The sequence below is a fragment of the Colossoma macropomum genome, unplaced genomic scaffold, assembly GCF_904425465.1.
Source record: "Colossoma macropomum unplaced genomic scaffold, Colossoma_macropomum, whole genome shotgun sequence".
NCBI lineage: Eukaryota > Metazoa > Chordata > Actinopteri > Characiformes > Serrasalmidae > Colossoma > Colossoma macropomum.
The window spans coordinates 3,442,284-3,462,191 of record NW_023494798.1 but is presented as its reverse complement, the minus strand read 5'-3'; the positions used below and the strand labels follow the sequence as shown (position 1 = coordinate 3,462,191).

The window sequence follows — 19,908 nt, the reverse complement described above, 5'->3', positions numbered from 1 at the left end:
CACAGCCACACAACTACAAAGGCTCACTGAGAAGAGTGCTGTTTTCTACTGAAAAGAGAAAGCTGGGTGCTCACTTGTTGCCCTCCATAGCCAGCTAGGTACCAGTGCTGGCACTTCTGCAGAAGGACAGGGCGTTCATTGTTGACATTGATGCTAGTAACAAGAGCATCAGTGCCATCCTCTCACAGATACAGGAGGGTAAAGAGAGAGTCTTTGCATGCTATAGACAGTGGTTGAACAAGCCAGAGTGCAATTACTGGATACTGCAGAGGGAATCATTGGCTGCTGTGACGGGCCTGCATCAATCCTGGCCAGACATGTATGGCATGTATGGCGTTAAATCACTGCAGGGGCTCAGAAGCACTTCAGGAAACCCCTGCCTGTGAAAACAGTTCGTCGATGCATCCATAAATGCAAGTTAAAACTCTAAAATGCAAAGAAGAAACCATATATAAACAGAATCCAGAAACACCACCATCTTCTCTGGGTCTGGAATGACTGCAGTCCAAACCTGTCACCCACTGAAAAGATTTAGAGGGTTATGAAATGAAAAATATGAGAAAGGAGACCCTGAACTGTTGAGCAGCTGAAATTCTATGTTAAGCAAAAATGGGAAAACATTTCACTTTCAACACTACAGCAGTCATTCTCCTCAGTTCCCAAACACTTACAGAGTGTTGTTAAAAGAAGAGGTGATGAAACACAGTGGTAAACATGCCCCGTTCCAACTTTTTTGGAACGTGTTGTTGGCATCAAATTCAAAATGGGCAAATATTTTTTGAAAAAACAATGAAATTTCTCAGTTTCAACATTTCATATGTTGTCTTTGTAGTAGTATTAGTAGCATTTTCTTTACAAATATGGTTTACATGATTTACATATCACTGCATTCTATTTTTATTTACATTCTGCACAGCGTCCCAACTTTTTTGGAAATGGGGTTGTCGAAAATTTGTAGAATGCAAGTTAAAAGCAAGACAAGAACCGGTAAAGTATTTACTCTGGGCTATCAAAATAAAGTGTTTCAATAACTATGATTACATTGGTGCTGGAGAGAGGACCAATTCCATGTTAATGCCCATGGATTTAGAATGAGATGTTCATCAAGCGCATATGGGTATTCAGGTGAATCCTGTTTTTGTCCCCAGTTTGTTCAAGGCCAATTCCCATTATTCACTATCTATGATTCATTTTATTTGTAAAGCACCCAATAGATTATGCATAGATGTTTAATTCATTAATAGACTCTATTGAAAGTCAGTTGCTTCTCAACAGTGTTAGAGTCAGTATTACCATGTTTAGGCTTGTTATTAGAGTGATGGTTAGATTTTTTGGACAAGGTGGGGTTTCGGTTAAGGTAAGGTCAGCATTTATAAATTTAATAGATAATTTGTAGAATGTAATTCAAATGCAAAATAAGCATCTATGAAACATTTGCACTGGACTTTTGTCACCCACATATGCTCAAACTCGCTAATAGTTTTGTGACTGTAAAGACTGCAACAAGATCAGAATAAAGGCTGGGGTGGAGGGGGGGGGGATTCCTTATGAAGGCCTTGGATTTAGAAGCAGATGTTGAAAGTGCATATGGATGTTTTGTACTGGAATACAGTTCTTCTCTTTTCAGATGAACTTAAAGCAGAGTCTATTCTAATTGCCATTAACAAAAAGTCATTGCTCAGTTCAACACACTTGAGGAACGCTAACTGCCAATTCTTTATCTCAGCTAACAGATGCTGCATAGAAAAACATTGCAATTAGTAATGGGGTGAGAGAGAGCCATCTGAGGGACATCACACAGAGTACTGGGGACAGAGAGAGGGTCATCCACCTTCAGTTGTGTAAAAGGTAAAAAAGGACAAAATTAGATAAACAAGGCTTTTGCACGACGGCAATGTTATATGAATTTGAACAGAGCAACATAAAATTATAGCATAATTAAAAAGATATATTGGTGAAGCTGTTGGGTAAACATAACCTAACCATAAATCAGCACATTTTATAGAAACTACTAAACCAAAGTGTTACTTATACAATATGTGTAAGAGTCTTAAAGAGAATTGGAGGGTCCTTTACCCATAAGGTGTTTCTTGGTATTCTGTTCTGGCCTAAACATAATTATGAAACACTTGGGAGCAAAAATACAAGTAATCAAACCAAAGCTTGAGGCCAGAATAGCAAATATCTCTACAGCTACAGTGAACTTTCCAGGAGAGCTGACATACGCTGGGATAAAGGTAACCCAGACTGCACAGAATATGAGCATGCTGAATGTGATGAACTTGGCTTCATTAAAGTTATCAGGCAGCTTCCGTGCTAGAAAAGCCAAAATAAAACACAAAAGAGCCAGAAATCCTATATAACCCAGCACAGCCCAGAAACCTATAGCTGAACCTAATCCACATTGCATTATTATCCTTTCTTTATACTGCTGTAGATTTTTGAAGGGGAGAGGAGGAGATATTGTCAACCAAAGAACACAAATAATGACCTGTATGAGAGTGAAGGCAATAACACTGAGTCTCTGCTGTGGAGGCCCAAACCATTTCATGGCATTACTGCCTGGAAGTGTAGCTCTGAAGGCCATTAACACCACTATTGTTTTCCCCAGAACACAGGAGATGCAGAGGACGAAGGTGATCCCAAACGCTGTGTGGCGCAGCATACAGGACCACTCAGAGGGCCGACCAATGAAAGTAAGTGAGCAGAGGAAACACAGAGTCAGTGAGAAGAGCAGCAGGAAGCTCAGCTCTGAGTTGTTGGCTCGGACGATGGGAGAAGTTCTGTGTTTGTAGAAGACAGCAGCCACACATACAGCTATGAAGGCCCCAGAGATGGAGAATGCCATCAGAATGATGCTCAGAGTGTCGTCCCAGGACAGGAACTCCACAGGCTTAGGGAGGCAGCTGTCCCTCTGGATGTTGGGCCAAAACTCAGGAGGGCAGCCCACACAGTTCAAAGAGTCTAGGATATTAGAAAAATATATTTAGAACAGAAAAGAAACTAATTTGTGACTATACTTGGCAAAATAGCCTGTTGTATTTTGAAACAAAACCTATTTTGTTGCTGATCTCTCCTTCTGCACATGGTATACAGTCATAGCAGCAGACTGGCTTTCCTTTCTGCACAGCCTTCCTGGTTCCTGGAGGACAGCTCTCACTGCAGACAGATCTAGGCACCTGAAAGACAAATCATTCATGGTTTGTTAAAAACATAATGAATATGTTCAACATTTTTTTTCATGTTTTTTTAACCTTTTGAAACTAAATCAAGATTAAATAAAAATTATTGTAATGGAGTATGATTAATGCAATCATTTGCCTTAATTATTTTGAGTTCTGCTAATTTTTCTGTGTTTACATCAACATTTACTGGACAACTTTTTATGTACCTCATCCTGTCCTCCCATCCAGATGATAGCTCTGCTCATACTGAACTCCTGGCCTCTTGGTTTGGATGAGTCATAGTGGCCCACAGTCACAAAGCCCAAACCACCATCTTTCTTAAACTGCCAGTTTATGAGCTCATAGACGGCCACAGGATCTCCATTGGAATCAAACGAGACCTGAAAACCATTCTTTGTACTGAAATTCACTCTCTTGAGCTGGTCCAGTATCTGCAGAGGCACATATGATTGGAACAACTGTTAATAAAACTGTGATTTTTATCTGTGTTCAACTTTTTTGAACGCATTTCTATAAATACTTATCTATTATTGATGAATATTGACATGATAAATTCATTGATTATATGGGTCATACTGTTACTGTGGTGGCAAATGTTGACCCACAACTTTGAAACCTTAAAATTAGCTCAAAATAACAATAAATAAAACAAAACAGTGATGTCTATGTATTCTATTTTCTTTTCACACAGTAACCAGCAAGAATAATAATAAAAGATCTGATAATGTCTCTTTTTAATTTTTATTTAAAAGATTTTAGATTTTTAGAATGAAACATTAACTCTGAGAAGTCTAAGGTTAGTGTAAGCTGAAGCACTGAAAACCTTCATGTGTTGCAAAATTATCATTCATTTACTCATGGAACAAACCGCGCTTTTAAAGTTGGCATAAAATAACAACCTACACCGTTTGCCACCGCAATAGAAGAGTAACATAATAGCGTGCTTGACATAGACAGATAAATGTATACACACACAAGTTTTACAATAAAAAAAGTTAGCTGATGTTTTTAGATGTATCAGGTATATACCTGCCATGGTGTGAATTTAGCGCCCTTGTCACACATTACATCATTACAGATAACACCGTGGATGGCATGCGCTATGGCATACGTAGCTTTGTACACCATGTTAGTCACGCGCAGCTGCGACGTGTCTGTATATGGGTTCTGCAGCGCGCTGATATCCTCGCTGCCGTCACATTTCCGCGCGGCCTCTGAGGAGCCTGTCAGGCTACAGCTGAACGAGCTCTCCCAAAACTCCGTTAGCAGAGGCGATTTCAGTGCTTGTTCTGGAGAGAGATCCAGAAGAAACTCACGAAGACCTGGAATCACTGAGCGGGGGATCCCAAATCCTATCGCCCCAGCGCACATGTTAAAGCGCAGGAACTCTGGATCTATTATCCACGCTTCGCTGCCGATCCACTGAAGGGGAGGCGACGGCTGTCTCGCCAGTTCCTCTAACAGAAACCTCATATCTCCTGAGTTAACAAACGCTACTATTACCCGGGCTGTTGATCTGCGAATGACGTTTGCCACTCTCTCCAGTTTACTGCGCGGTTGTGTTCTGTAGTAGGACTCGGAGTACTCCACACAGATGCCCTCCTCCTGCGCAGCCTTTAGAAACGCCGCCATTCCATAATTTCCATAATCTGTGTCGCTGCGCACTGCCCCAATCCATGTCCAGCCAAAACGCTTGACTATTTTTGCCAGTGCGGCTGCTTGGTGGTGATCACTAGGCACGGTCCTGAAGAAGGCAGGAAACTGACGCTTATCGCTCAGACATGCGCAGGTTGCGTAGTGACTCACCTGTTATCCAGTTTATAAAATAAGAAGAAACCTTATTGAGCAGTCTTATTGAGTTCTAATGGGGCATACATATTTAAATTATTCAGTTATTACTAACAAATAAAAGCAAATTGGATTTTTAATATTGCATCATTTGGTGCAGCCTGCAATCACCTGTGGAATTCCAAACAGACCCAGCATTCTGGCCATGCTGATAGAGGGCGTAGAAGTTGAATCTCCCACGAGAGCAGGAACAGCGGCGGCTGCAGATTTTGAACAGGAATCAGTATCATTGAAAAATGGTTCCATGCCGTTTGCAAACTGAAATGCTATTTTAATTGCCATCGGTATGGCACCGCACGAGTCGTGTATCTGGTATCCTAACGTGATTCCCGGCAGGAGATCTGTTCTGTTGTTGATCTCGTGAATGGTGAACTCCATGGCACGAGCGAAGCGCAGCTCCCTGAAATTCATGCTGTTGAGAAACGTAAGACATAAAAAAATATACACAAATTGAATTATTTCCAAACAAATACTTTTCACATCTCTAACTCAATAAATAGCGTATAACTGCAAAAAAGTGAAAGTTTGTCTATTATAATTTGTCGGTAATGCTATTTACAACTGTTCACTCCACACTCACAGACAGACCTCCCAGAGCACTGTGGCTGGAGTGGCTGTCTGGTGTAGGTTTTCTGCTCTGATCTTGAGGAGAAATGAATGGAAAAAATTCCTCCAATTATAAAATCTCCATTCAAAGAAAAAACGGGCATCTGAGGATGAGCCCACAGTCTACAGTTGACAGTGTCAGATTTACAAAGTGCTGGACTGAGTCCAGTTATCCACAGCATTGATACAATCTTCATTAAAACTGAAGTGAGCTGCATGGTCTGCTCGGTAGTTGTCAGCCCTCTGAAGGCCAGGTAAGCTGCATTTAAAGAGCCACTTTGTTATGATGCCTTGTGGGTGTGAGCTCAGACTCAGGAGGCGTGGTTATGTGCTGAATAGTAATTGCAATGATGAACATAACTTTTGCGTTTGAATGTCACTGGTGTATTGAATTATTGGGTGTTGAAGTAAATGATCATTAATCACCTAAGTGTCCCTTAGGCAAAATGTTGTTTTTCAGTTACATAGATAAACATTAAAAAAAAAATTCTCACATTTTCATGTCATACAATAAATATGCACAAAACAATTATTAAATGCATCACCATTGAAAAACTATTCAAAACAAAACTACTAGTTAAAAAAGGCCTACGTTTAATCCTTTGAACCCCAGGGCAATTTGGAGTAATTGTTTGGTATTCGGGTGTATTACAATTACGTTTATTAAGTATTTACATGAGACACTCACACAGGTCATATGCTATTATTTTCATGAGATCTGGGCTACTCAGATGTGCCATTATTTGACATGTAAATGCTAGCAGAATTTTGATATCTTTATGGATTTGGCTAATTTTTAGTCAAAAATTTACCCAGCACTTGCAAATTTTTGCTATTTTTTGCTTAATGAGATCCTGAAAACAAGTGGCATTCTGGATACTGTTTCAGAAATAGTTAGTCTGAAGTGTCCGTGAGCTGAAAGTACAAGAATTTTGAAGGTGATTCATTCTATTGTCATTACTGAGTAAAAATAAGCAGTTTGTGAGTTCGGACCATGCCTTCAACATGTGGTGGTAGTATGAGGGAGAATTGATTGAGGGAGGGGGAGAACTCTGAGAACCCTCTGGGCACCTTCTGCCTGTAGCTAGAAGGCCAGATCCCCCCTTATAGCTGTAGTAGGACTGATGCGAGGCTGAGGAACTAGAAGGAGATCGGGTGGCGGTGGGCGATTGCGAACACTTCGTCACGGGAACGGAAAGTGAGGATGTGAATTTATAGGGTGTTAGTTTGAAAGAAGGAGGGGTTTTAGCCATGATCCTCCCCTCAAACTTCAGTTATAACATAACTACATTTAGTATAATGCAGCCAAGTTCTTCATTAATTTTCTCTCTTGGGTTCGTGCTGAGTGCTAAAACTGTGAATGTAAATAAATTGTAATTAAATGGTTATTAAGAGAGCTGAACAAATAGACAAGTACGTCACAACTGAACTTTATATATTTTCATTCAAAATGTTTTAACTATAAACATGTTTTATTCATCATAATATCATTAACCAACTAAAGATTGTGTGTTATGTGCAATGTCAAAGCTTAAACTGCATTTTTAATAGATTTTTCATGCACAGTGGCTGTAACAGTAATGATGGGAAATGTTGCTCATACATTTAAAAAGTATTTAACACCCAATAGCTATGTGACTCACAAAGTTGCATAGTCAGTTTATATATATATGGAATGAAAGTCTGAATATATGGAATGATATATATAAAAAGGTAAGGTCAAAGTTTAGATAATTAGCAGAATGTAAGTCAAGATGATAATCAACAAAGCCTTTACAGGGGGCTATCCAAATAGGTGTTATCCGAATTAAGCATTTAAACATGCTTAGTCTCTGACCAAAGAAGTCAAGTCTTTTCTAACTACTTTTAACACATTGTACTTGGACAGTTCGACACAATCGGAAGAGAACACTAACTGCTAATAAAGTTACATTACACATTCTGAAATCACATCCTCCAGCAGACTTCTATATCCTTGTCTAGGTCATTCTAAATGGATGGAGGAAAAGTGTTCAGCACTCACCAAATTTACGCTGCTGGATCTTGCTGATAAGATAGACAAAGCTCCAGTACACAACCATAGCTCCATAAAGTAATGGTTTACTGAATTTGGTGTGGAAAAAAAAATGTCGGGTTTACATTCAGATTTGCATTCAACTCCATCAAACTTCTTAAGGAATCAGAAACACGAAGCTAGGCCTTATCACCCAACATGTGCCCAACCTCACTAATACTTTAGTGGCTGAAAAGAAGAAGCAAATGGCTACAGCAAAGTTCTACACTTCAGTGGCAGGCCTTACCAGAAGAGTAGATGTCTGTTGCAAAAGAAAAGACAGGGCCAATTGCATAATATAACTGCCAGATTTAGAAGGAGATGATGAGACGCTCAAAAACCACAATTCCATAACAAGGAGTATATTATTAGAATAAGATGTTCAAAAAGCACAGAAACTGGTCTACCTAGTTTTTCCCATTATCTGAGACCTTTAAAACCACAAGTTTTTCAACAGCTAATGACAAAACATCACTGAATAGATAAATGATGACATTAAAGGAGAAGGGAAACTGTCAATTCTGTTACCAGTGCTAAAAAACCCTGCATAGAATAGCTTGATGCTGAGTGATGGGGAGAGAGAGAGGGCCATCCTACACACTAAGTCTCACTTAGATAGAAACATACAATTACTTGTTTAGAATTCCATATGAAAAGAAATAAATTAACAGAGTAAGCATACATATTCCATATTGATTTAGAAGTTTTATCTAAAACTGCTAAAAGGCAGGACAATTCCATTTAATTTGACATTAATCATTATTATCTGTTGCCATTAATGTGGTGCATGTGAATATCTTACATTTACATATTTACACATTACAATATAAAATACAGTTTTACTAAAAAGGTGTATAAGCAAAGCTGCTATGTACTTATGAAGGTAAACATAAATCAACACATTATCAAATATGTCATATCATAGGATGGCATGTTAAATATGTGCAAGAGTCTCAAAGAGACTTGGAGGGAACTTTACCCATAAGGTGTTTCTTGGTATTCTGCTCTGGCCTAAACATGATTATGAAACACTTGGGAGCAAAAATGCAAATAATCAAACCAAAGCTTGAGGCCAGAATAGCAAATATCTCTACAGCTACAGTAAACTTTCCAGGAGAGCTGACATAAGCTGGGATAAAGGCAACCCAAACTGCACAGAATATGAGCATGCTGAATGTGATGAACTTGGCTTCATTAAAGTTATCAGGCAGCTTCCGTGCTAGAAAAGCCAAAATAAAACACAAAAGAGCCAGAAATCCTATATAACCCAGCACAGCCCAGAAACCTACAGCTGAACCTAATCCACATTCCAGTATTATTCTTTCCTTGTATTGCTTTAGATTTTTGAAGGGGAGAGGAGGAGATATTGTCAACCAAAGAACACAAATAAAGACCTGTATGAGAGTGAAGGTGAGAACACTGAGTCTCTGCTGTGGAGGCCCAAACCATTTCATAGCATTACTGCCTGGAAGTGTAGCTCTGAAGGCCATTAACACGACCATTGTTTTCCCCAAAACACAGGAGATGCAGAGGACGAAAGTGATCCCAAACGCTGTGTGGCGCAGCATACAGGACCACTCAGAGGGCTGACCAATGAAAGTAAGTGAGCAGAGGAAACACAGAGTCAGTGAGAAGAGCAGCAGGAAGCTCAGCTCTGAGTTGTTTGCTCGGACGATGGGAGAAGTTCTGTGTTTATAAAAAACAGCAGCCACACATACAGCTATGAAGGCGCCAGCGATGGAAAACACTGTCAGGATGATGCTCAGAGTGTCGTCCCAGGACAGGAACTCCACAGGCTTAGGGAGGCAGCTGTCTCGCTGGGTGTTGGGCCAGGAATCAGGAGGGCAGCGAACACAGTTCAAAGAGTCTGAGAGATTAGAAAAACATGTATTGAACCGTATTTTAGAAAGAACTGCAATGGAATGAAAAAAAATAAAATAAATTAGGGCTGCCACCAGAACTTTGCGTGATACTCAACCTGTCTTGTTGCTGATCTCTCCTTCTGCACATGGTATACAGTCATAGCAGCAGACTGGCTTTCCTTTCTGCACAGCCTTCCTGGTTCCTGGAGGACAGCTCTCACTGCACACAGATCTTGGCACCTGAAAGACAATAGACAAATGAAAATCATTCATGTTTTGTGAAACAAATGTCTGATAGCAAAAATGCTTTGCAAAGATGATTGGTCAATACTATTAACCCTAATGTTGAGATTCTTTAATTGGATTGAGTGACAACAATTTAAATATATTCAACCATTTTACAAAAGTAAACATTTTGAGTGTGTTTATCAGTGTATTTATTTGTTATGGAAAACTGCTAAATTGCTGGATAAAAAACTGAAAACCACTGGAATTTTTGGAAGTAAAAACAACTTTTCATGATTAATTAATTGATAATAGAGGGACATTTGAATGCATTTTACATCTGATGTCATTTTAGTAGTCATTGGCTGAGTGTTTACAGCAAAGAATAGCAGTAATGTCTTAAATATTTTCGTTGTCCTCAAATAATGTTTGTCTTTTGAGTTAGTAGTGCTAAATTAGTGTAAAGCAATTTTCTCCAGGAAGTGTTTCAAAAAAGATTTATTTAAGATAATTACTTTAACTTGATTAATTAATGAATTGGATTAATATTTTGAGCTGGAACACATCTGTAACTGATTGGTTTAATCAATAATAATGGCTTAATTAGTTTAAGTTCTGCTCCAGGTGTGTGGTCACATAGTACTGAAAGTACCTCGGTCTGTCCTCCCACCCAGCTGATAGCTCTGCTCATACTGAACTCCTGGCCTCTTGGTTTGGAGGAGTCATATTGGCCCACCGTGACGAATTCCAAACCTCCATCTTTTTGAAACTGCCAGTTTATGAGCTCATAGACGGCCACAGGATCACCATTGGAGTCAAACGAGACCTGAAAACCATTCTTTGTAGTGAAGTTGACTCTCTTGAGCTGGTGGAGTATCTGCAGTGGAACAAATAATTAAAACTTTCAACGGAACTTGGAAATCTGATTGATTATTTGAATGTATTAATAAGCACTGCACTGCTCTGTCTGATCCACTCAGACCAGCGCAATACACACTAACACACCAACACCACGTCAGTGCTACTGCAGTGCTGAGAATGATCCACCACCCAAACAGTACCTGCTCTGTGAGGGTCCATGGGGGTCCTGACCACTGAAGAACAGGGTAAAAGGGGGCTAACAAAGTATGCAGAGAAACAGATGGACTACAGTCTGTAACTGTAGAACTACAAAATGCACCTATATAGTACTAAATTGATAAATTGGACAATGAGTGTAGAAACAAGGAGGTGATCATAATGTTATGCCTGACTGGTGTAGATATTGTGATATTGTGAATGATTATGTATGCAATTGTGCAGTAGTGGAGGCAAACTGAATTCATGACCTTTGAAATCATGAAAATGAACATAAAAATGATAGGTAAGCACAGAACAGTGCTTCTAATTCTAATGAAACAGTAAGAACATCTAAAAAAAATGTTTTCATATTTTAGTCATGTTGTGCTTGAAAATTTGCATGTCACAGCAGTAACTTCACAGATACTGAAATGTTATTTTTGAGAGAAGCCACCATTTCAATGCTTATTTTTCTGTTATACTTGTACAAATGTATGAATTGATTGGATTCTAATCTAACCTCTCTTAAAATGTGCCTAAACACATGAAATTATTTCTTATAATAAACCATGTCTGAACGTGCCTGCTAGTGGTGGAACAGAAAGATAAAGTATCAATAAGGAAAAAAAAAGATGGGTCTTTTTAAATGACTTGTAGGAATATGTTAAAAGAAGAAAGGCTAATTCTAAAAAGTCTGTGGATACTGAAATCTGTTCTGCTAAAACAGTGAAATTAAAATAGTAGAATGCCACACAGCCTATTTACTACACATGGATCAATATGTACTTTTTATAGTAAATTCATGCATATTTAAATTTTAAAGCAAGTTAGTGGTCCGTTTTTAAATGTAATATTTTTATACCTGCCATGGTGTGAATTTAGCGCTCTTGTCGCACTGAGTGTCATTACAGATAACACCGTGGATGGCATGCGCTATGGCATACGTAGCTTTGTACACCAGATTAGACTCGCGCAGTTGCGATGTATCTGTATATGGGTTCTGCAGCGCGTGGATATCCTCGCTGCCGTCACATATCCGCGCGCCGTCTGAGGAGCCTTTTAGGCTACAGCTGAACGAGCTCTCCCAAAACTCCGTTAGCAGAGGTGATTTCAGTGCTTGTTCTGGAGAGAGATCCAGAAGAAACTCACGAAAACCTCCCATCACTGAGCGGGGGATCCCAAAACCTATCGCCCCAGCGCACATGTTATAGGTCAGAAATTCTGACTGTATGATCCACGCTTCGCTGCCGATCCACTGAAGGGGAGGCGGCGGCTGTCTTGCCAGTTCTTGCAAAAGTAACCTCATGTCGCCAGATTGAACAAACGCTACTATTACCCGGGCTGTTGATCTGCGGATGACGTTTGCCACTCTCTCCAGTTTACTGCGCGGTTCTGTTCTGTAGTAGGACTCGGAGTACTCCACACAGATGCCCTCCTCTTGCGCAGCCTTTAGAAACGATGCCATTCCATAATTCCCATAGTCGGAGTCGCTGCGCACTGCCCCAATCCATGTCCAGCCAAAGTGCTTGACAATTTTTGCTAGTGCTGCAGCTTGGTGGTGGTCACTAGGCACGGTCCTGAGGAAGGCAGGATACTGACGCTTATCGCTCAGACATGCGCAGGTTGCGAAATGACTCACCTGTCATGCATCATAGAAAAGAAAACTTTTTTAAAGAAGCCTGACTGAATTCAAGAGTCATTTATCGGGTATTATATGTTTTTTTTCTTTTGTTTGTTTGTTTTTTTTCATTATTTTACAATATTCGAACATTTTGCACCATTTGGTGCAGCCTGCAATCACCTGTGGAATTCCAAAGAGTCCCAGCATCCTAGTCATGCTGATCGAAAGAGTGGAAGTAGACTCTCCCACGAGAGCAGGTACAGCGGCAGCTGCAGAGTCTGAACAGGAATCAGTATCATTGAAAAATGGTTCCATGCCGTTTGCAAACTGAAATGCAACTTTGATTGCCATCGACACTGCACCACACGAGTCGTGTATCTGGTATCCTAACGTGATTCCCGGCAGGAGATCTGTTCTGTTGTTGATCTCGTGGATGGCGAACTCCATGGCACGAGCGATGCGCAGCTCCCTGAAACTCATACTGTTAAAAATGAGACATGAAAAACACATAAAATTAGAGTTTCGTTGTATTTCCGTATATGTTCAGACATAAACTGTATTAGGAACACTGTATTGTAAAGGAATATAAATTTGGTCATTATAATTTCCCTCTTGTGCAGTTCATTTCAGCTGTTCGCACTCACAGACAGACCTCCCAGAGCACTGTGGCAGACGTGGCTGTTTGTTGTAGGTGTTCTGCTCTGATATCATGTAGTAATGAAAAGAAAAAATCCCTCCGATTATAAAATCTCCATTCATAGAAAGACAAGGCATCTGAGGCACAGCCCATAGCGTACAGCTGACCGGGTCAGCTATACACGCTGCTGGGCTGAGCCCAGTTATCCACAACATTGCCATACATATCGTTAAAATTGAAGTGAGCTGCATGGCATGCTCTGTAGCTCGCATCTCTCTGAAAGCCAGGGTGATTGCCTTACATAGACACCTTTTTATGGTGCCCTGTGGGTGTGAGCTCAGTCTCAGGGGGCGTGGTTATGTCTTGAATAGTAAATGCAATGACTGACATCAGGTTTGTATTTGTGTGTCACTGTATTGAACTGTAGAGTACTGAAATAAGCAATCATGGGCCGTATTCATAATTAAGCGGGATAATTTGAAAATTATTATAAATTTACTAGATAATTAATTGAATTTAAGTCAACTGCAAGATAGGCTTATTTGAAGCATTTATAGTGGGCTATCCAAATAAAGTGTTATCCTAACCATTGCCACCTTTCACACATGCTTCCTCCAAGACTCCTGAAGCCACGTCTTTTCTGCTGCTTATGTAACGTTATTGGACACTTCAGCGCGGTCGGAGGAAAACGCTAACTGCCAATTCTGTTATGTCAGATGCTCTCCATGGTGCTGAAGAGGGGACCAATTTCGTATTTCACACGATTTTGAAGGAGATGCACCTGTGCATGTGATGGTCGAGTGTACCATTCATATATAATTCACAATTCATATATACTGTTTCTTTGAGCTTTGTGAAACATTTTACAGGTTTTTAACCAAAAGTCCAAATATATGACAACAGGGCAATTTCTGACTTAAGCATTTGCAAACTTCTTTACTTTTCATAGATTAATGATTTCATGTACATGCCTTCCATCTCTGGAAGAAAGGAGCTAAGAGAAAGATAGAAAGGGAGTCTGAAATTGATGGATGGCCTCCATTTGTTGTGATTTTTATTTTATTTTATTTTTTTCATCAGGGGCCTTCAACATATAATTTTCTTGAGTGTTGCTCAGACTGACCTTTTGACAGAAATATAATAAGCTGTAGTTTTTGAATAACTAAGTCAAAATATCAGAAACGCAGTCCAATTTTGTCATAACATCTAATTTCAGTACTATTTAGGAAAGAAAACTGAATCACATTAGACTGATTATTCACCTGTAGACTCCATAATGTGATGCTCAGAAGATTTTTAAACATTTTGGCCCCCTAAAGGTCAATCTGATTTACAAGATTTAAAGACATCATTAGAACCTCAACATATGTATGTTTTTCAAATTTAGAGATGAAATTAAGTACATTTGAGTTTTTCAGAGTTTCAGTTACAGTTACAGATGCCAAGTCTGCAAACTCTGATAGACTGAGACCATGATGAGTCCACTGAGTTGTTTCAATCCAGTATTCTGCTTGGCTACATTGGAGGGTTTTCAAGCATGAACTGCGTGTTTAAGTTCTGGTCACAGCATCTCAATGGGATTCAAGTCAGGACTTTGACTCGGCCACTCAAAAGCCATAATTGTGTTTCTTTTAGGCCAGAATAGAATAGAATAGCATAAAGCTGAGTGATGGGGAGAGAGAAAGGGCCATCTTACACACAAGTCTTGATTAAATAGAAGGATACAATTACTAAATTAAACAAATGATCATAAAAATTTCCATATTGACATAGATGTTTTATCAAAAACTGCTGGCAAAACAATGCAGTATAAATGGGCATTACACATTATCATTTATCATAATTAAAGTGGTGCATGTGAAAATTTTATCTATTCATATTTACACTTTACAACATAGACAATTTTACTAAAAGGTGTATGAGCAAAGCTGCTATGTACATATAAACTTAATCATAAATCAAGAAATTTTATATAAGATGTTAAATCAAAGCATGACATGTAAAATTTGTACAAGTGCCTCAAAGAGACTTGGAGGGAATTTTACCCATAAGGTGTTTCTTGGTATTCTGCTCTGGTCTAAACATGATAATGAAACACTTGGGAGCAAAAATGCAAGAAATCAAACCAAAACTTGAAGCCAGAATAGCAAATATCTCTACAGCTACAGTGAACTTTCCAGGAGAGCTGACATGAGCTGGGATAAAGGTAACCCAGACTGCACAGAATATGAGCATGCTGAATGTGATGAACTTGGCTTCATTAAAGTTATCAGGCAGCTTCCGTGCTAGAAAAGCTAAAATAAAACACAGTAGAGCCAGAAATCCTATATAACCCAGCACAGCCCAGAAACCTATAGCTGAACCTAATCCACATTCCAGGATTATCCTTTCCTTATATTGCTTTAGATTTTTGAAGGGGAGAGGAGGAGATATTGTCAACCAAAGAACACAAATTAGGACTTGTATGAGAGTGAAGGTGAGAACACTGAGTCTCTGCTGTGGAGGCCCAAACCATTTCATAACATTACTGCCTGGAAGTGTAGCTCTGAAGGCCATTAACACCACTATTGTTTTCCCCAGAACACAGGAGATGCAGAGGACGAAGGTGATCCCAAATGCTGTATGGCGCAGCATACAGGACCACTCAGAGGGCTGACCAATGAAAGTAAGTGAACAGAGGAAACACAGAGTCAGTGAGAAGAGCAGCAGGAAGCTCAGCTCTGAGTTGTTTGCTCGAACGATGGGAGAAGTTCTGTGTTTGTAGAAGACAACAGTCACACATACAGCTATGAAGGCCCCAGTGATGGAGAATGCTGTCAGGATGATGCTCAGAGTGTCGTCCCAGGACAGGAACTCCACAGGCTTTGGGAGGCAGCTGTCTCGCTGGGTGTTGGGCCAGAACTCAGAAGGGCAGCGACACAGTTCAAAGAGTCTGAGAGATTAGAAAAACATATTTTGACCCGTATTTTAGAAAGAACTGTAAGGGATTGAAAAAAATAATAAAAAATTAGGGCTGCCCCCAGCACTGTGTGTGACACACAACCTGTGTTGTTACTGATCTCTCCTTCTGCACATGGTATACAGTCATAGCAGCAGACTGGCTTTCCTTTCTGCACAGCCTTCCTGGTTCCTGGAGGACAGCTCTCACTGCACACAGATCTTGGCACCTGAAATACAATAGACAAATGCAAATCATTCAACGTTTGTCAAAGAAATGTCTGATAGTAACACTGCCTTGCAAATGCTTTTTTGGTCATTACTTTTAGGCAAAATATTGAAATTTTTTAATCGAATTGAGAGACAAAAAATAAAATATATTCTACCATTATGCAAAAGTAAACAGTTTATTAATGTATTCATTTGTTATGAAAAACTGCTAACTTTTGATATCAAAAGTTGAATTTGGATTTTTTTTTCAAGTTAAAACAACATTTTATGATTATGTCATTGATGCTTGAATGACATTTCAATTCATTTTTATGTCTTTTATCAATTTAGTAGTCATTAGGTAAGTGTTTACTACAAAGAAAAGAAGTTAAAATATCTTAAATGTTTTCACTGTATGTCCTTCAATAACGTTTATTCTTTTGAGCTAGTGGTACTAAATTAATGTAAGCCATATGTGTGTGTGTGTGTGTGTCCCAAAACCTGTATCTTTACAAACTTTCAATTTTTGCTTGATGTTTTATAGCTAGTTTAGGCAACAATCAATGTCATTCATTGCCTTAATTAGTTTGAGTTCTGCTTAGGGTTTGCAATGTGTGGTCAGAGAGTACCGGAGTTACCTTAATCCGTCCCCCCATCCAGATGATAGCTCTGCTCAAACTGAACTCCTGGCCCCTTGGCTTGGATGAGTCGTAGTGGCCCACTGTGACGAAATCCATTGCACCGTCCTCATTAACCTGCCAGTTTATGAGGTCGTAGACGGCCACAGGATCTCCATTGGAGTCAAAGGACACCTGGGAACCATTCTTTGTAGTGAAGTTCACTCTCTTGAGCTGGTCGAGTATCTGCAGTGGAACACATAATTTTTAAAATACGTTGACCAGAACCAGTAAATCTGATGAATTATTTCAGTGCATTACTAAACATAAAACATTTCATTGATGAATATTGATATTGTGATTCACTGTGAAATGATTATTTGGGCAATTCTTCAATTGTGGAGGCAAATATTCTCCCAAAATTTTGAAACCATGAACATGAACATGAATTGGCGGTTAAGCACAGGAAAGTGGTGTATATGTACAATATTTTCTTTTTCTAAATTGAATAGTAAGAACTTGTGAAAATTCATTTTTTAATTATTAATTTTATTGATTTTTATTCCTGTGATGCATGAAAATTATTAAGTGACTTCGCAGATGCTGAAATATTCATTTTTAAGAGAAACCACAACTTTGATGCTTATTTTAGTTTTTCTTGTAGAAATGCAGGAATTCGATTCTAATCTATCCGACTTTAATAAAATCCTTTCTTATAATAAATCCTGCCCTAACATTTTGTCAGTGGTGGAACAGAAACATAAAATGTCATGAAGTTAAAGAATGGGGTCTTTTTAAATGATTTTGTGGAGGAATATGTCGAACGAAGAAAGAGTAATTCTGATACTGAAATCTCTTTTCATATTTCTAATTTTCCTGAATCAAAATAGTAGAATGGCCCAAACAGCCTACATAACGTATATGAATCAATACGTTTTGCAGTGTAGCAGTTTTATACCTGCCATGGTGTGAATTTAGCGCTCTTGTCGCACTGAGTGTCGTTACAGATAACACCGTGGATGGCATGCGCTATGGCATACGTAGCTTTATACGCCAGGTTAGACTCGCCAAGCTGCGACGTGTCTGTATATGGATTCTGCAGCGCGCGGATATCCTCGCTGCCATCACATTCCCGCGCGCCCTCTGAGGAGCCTTTTAGGCTACAGCTGAACGAGCTCTCCCAAAACTCCGTTAGCAGAGGTGATTTCAGTGCTTGTTCTGGAGAGAGATCCAGAAGAAACTCACGAAGACCTGGAATCACTGAGTTGGGGACGCTAAACCCTATCGCCCCAGCGCACATGTTAAAGCGCAGAAATTCTGATTGTATGATCCACGCTTCGGTCCCGATCCACTGAAGGGGAGGCGGCGGCTGTCTTGCCAGTTCCTCCAACAGTAACCTCATGTCTCCCGAGGCAACAAACGCTACTATTACCCGGGCTGTTGATCTGCGGATGACGTTTGCCACTCTCTCCAGTTTACTGCGCGAATCTGTTCTGTAGTAGGACTCGGAGTACTCCACACAGATGCCCTCCTCCTGCGCAGCCTTTAGAAACGACGCCATTCCATAATTTCCATAGTCGGAGTCGCTGCGCACTGCCCCAATCCATGTCCAGCCAAAGTACTTGACTATTTTTGCTAGTGCGGCTGCTTGGTGGTGGTCACTTGGTATGGTCCTGAAGAAGGCAGGATACTGACGCTTATCGCTCAGACATGCGCAGGTTGCAAAATGACTCACCTGTTATTCAATAAGGACAAGAAAACTTATTTGATGAGCCTGACTGAATTCAAGAGTCATTTATCGGACATTATATGTTTCTTCATTATGTACAACATTTGGACATTTTGCACCATTTGGTGCAGCTCACAATCACCTGTGGAATTCCAAAAAGACCCAGCATTCTGGCCATGCTGATAGAGGGGGTGGAAGTAGACTCTCCCACGAGAGCAGGAACAGCTGCAGCTGCAGATTTTGAACAGGAATCAGTATCACTGAAAAATGGTTCCATGCCGTTTGCAAACTGAAATGCAACTTTGACTGCCATCGACACTGCACCGCACGAGTCGTGTATCTGGTATCCTAACGTGATTCCCGGCAGGAGATCTGTTCTGTTGTTGATCTCGTGGATGGCGAACTCCATGGCACGAGCGATGCTCAGCTCCCTGAAACTCATGCTGTTAAAAATGAGACATGAAAAACATAAAATTAGAGTTTCTTTGTATTTTCATACATAAACTCAATTATCAACACATGATTGCAAAGTAATGGAAATTTAGTCAGTAAAATTTCTCTCTCGTGCAGCTCATTGCAGCTGTTCCCACTCACAGACAGACCTCCCAGAGCACTGTAGCTGGAGCGGCTGTTTCTTGTAGGTGTTCTGCTCTGATCTCGCGTAGAAATGTACAGAAAAAATCCCTCCGATTATAAAATTTCCGTTCATATAAAGACCGGGCCTCTGAGGCTCAGCCCACCGCCTGCAGCTGACCAAGTCAGTTATACACGCTGCTGGGCTGAGCCCAGTTATCCACAGAATTGACATACACATTATTAAAATTGAAGTGAGCTGCATGGCATGCTCTGTAGCTCTTCGTTCTCTAAAGGCCAGGGTGATTGCCTCACATAGCCACCTTTTTATGGTGCCCTGTGGGTGTGAGCTCAGTCTCATAGGCGTGGTTATGACTTAAATAGTAACTGCAACGACTGACATCACTTTTGTACTTGCGTGTCTCTGTTGTATTGAATTGTGGAGCACAGAATTAAGCAATCGTGGGCCGTATTCATAATTCAGCTTGCGCAGTGAGAAGAGGATACTGAAAGAGGCCTGTCTCATTTTCCCGCGATTAAGACAATTAACTTTAACCCATTTTCTTGCGATATACACTTCCACGCAGAGCTGGTTCATTCTACAGAAACGTTCATTTTTCTATCTATCCATAGGTGTCACTGGTGTTACCTGTCCTAATTGGTGTTACACATAAGAAAGGTACCACCCGAGACAGAAACACCAGAGACAGTTTTTTAATCAAAAATGCCTTTTTCAAAATGACTGC

General features: G+C 39.9%; 3 protein-coding genes across 3 annotated transcripts; all 3 read right to left on the bottom strand.

The window, feature by feature from the left end:
- Positions 1-2,050: 2,050 nt before the first annotated feature.
- Positions 2,051-5,773, bottom strand: LOC118818280 (extracellular calcium-sensing receptor-like). Its single transcript, XM_036585499.1, has 6 exons — positions 5,622-5,773; positions 5,145-5,445; positions 4,215-4,991; positions 3,392-3,616; positions 3,056-3,179; positions 2,051-2,964 (listed from the first exon to the last, which is right to left on the bottom strand). Exons 1-6 carry the CDS (start codon positions 5,741-5,743, stop codon positions 2,051-2,053), a joined length of 2,463 nt encoding a protein of 820 aa, XP_036441392.1. The 5' UTR covers positions 5,744-5,773.
- A 2,872-nt stretch (positions 5,774-8,645) lies between these two features.
- Positions 8,646-12,906, bottom strand: LOC118818439 (extracellular calcium-sensing receptor-like). Its single transcript, XM_036585702.1, has 5 exons — positions 12,640-12,906; positions 11,701-12,477; positions 10,432-10,656; positions 9,671-9,794; positions 8,646-9,559 (listed from the first exon to the last, which is right to left on the bottom strand). The coding sequence occupies exons 1-5, from the start codon at positions 12,904-12,906 to the stop codon at positions 8,646-8,648; spliced, it is 2,307 nt and encodes a 768-aa protein (XP_036441595.1).
- A 2,209-nt stretch (positions 12,907-15,115) lies between these two features.
- LOC118818438 (extracellular calcium-sensing receptor-like) lies at positions 15,116-19,031 on the bottom strand. The gene is made up of 5 exons (XM_036585701.1): positions 18,732-19,031; positions 17,819-18,595; positions 16,882-17,106; positions 16,133-16,263; positions 15,116-16,028 (listed from the first exon to the last, which is right to left on the bottom strand). Exons 1-5 carry the CDS (start codon positions 19,029-19,031, stop codon positions 15,116-15,118), a joined length of 2,346 nt encoding a protein of 781 aa, XP_036441594.1.
- Between the last annotated feature and the right edge of the window lie 877 nt (positions 19,032-19,908).

Coding starts and splice junctions, on each gene's coding strand:
- LOC118818438 (XM_036585701.1), bottom strand. CDS start 19,031: ATGAGTTTCAGGGAGCTGAGCATCGCTCGTGCCATGGAGTTCGCCATC. Junction 18,596..18,731: donor GTCTTTTTGGAATTCCACAG/GTGATTGTGAGC, acceptor ATTGAATAACAG/GTGAGTCATTTTGCAACCTG. Junction 16,029..16,132: donor AGTAACAACACAGGTTGTGT/GTCACACACAGT, acceptor CTAATCTCTCAG/ACTCTTTGAACTGTGTCGCT.
- LOC118818439 (XM_036585702.1), bottom strand. CDS start 12,906: ATGGAGTTCGCCATCCACGAGATCAACAACAGAACAGATCTCCTGCCG. Junction 12,478..12,639: donor GACTCTTTGGAATTCCACAG/GTGATTGCAGGC, acceptor GATGCATGACAG/GTGAGTCATTTCGCAACCTG. Junction 9,795..10,431: donor GGGTGGGAGGACAGACCGAG/GTACTTTCAGTA, acceptor ATTGTCTTTCAG/GTGCCAAGATCTGTGTGCAG.
- LOC118818280 (XM_036585499.1), bottom strand. CDS start 5,743: ATGCCCGTTTTTTCTTTGAATGGAGATTTTATAATTGGAGGAATTTTT. Junction 5,446..5,621: donor CAGCCACAGTGCTCTGGGAG/GTCTGTCTGTGA, acceptor GTTTCTCAACAG/CATGAATTTCAGGGAGCTGC. Junction 3,617..4,214: donor CTAAATTCACACCATGGCAG/GTATATACCTGA, acceptor GTGCCTCTGCAG/ATACTGGACCAGCTCAAGAG.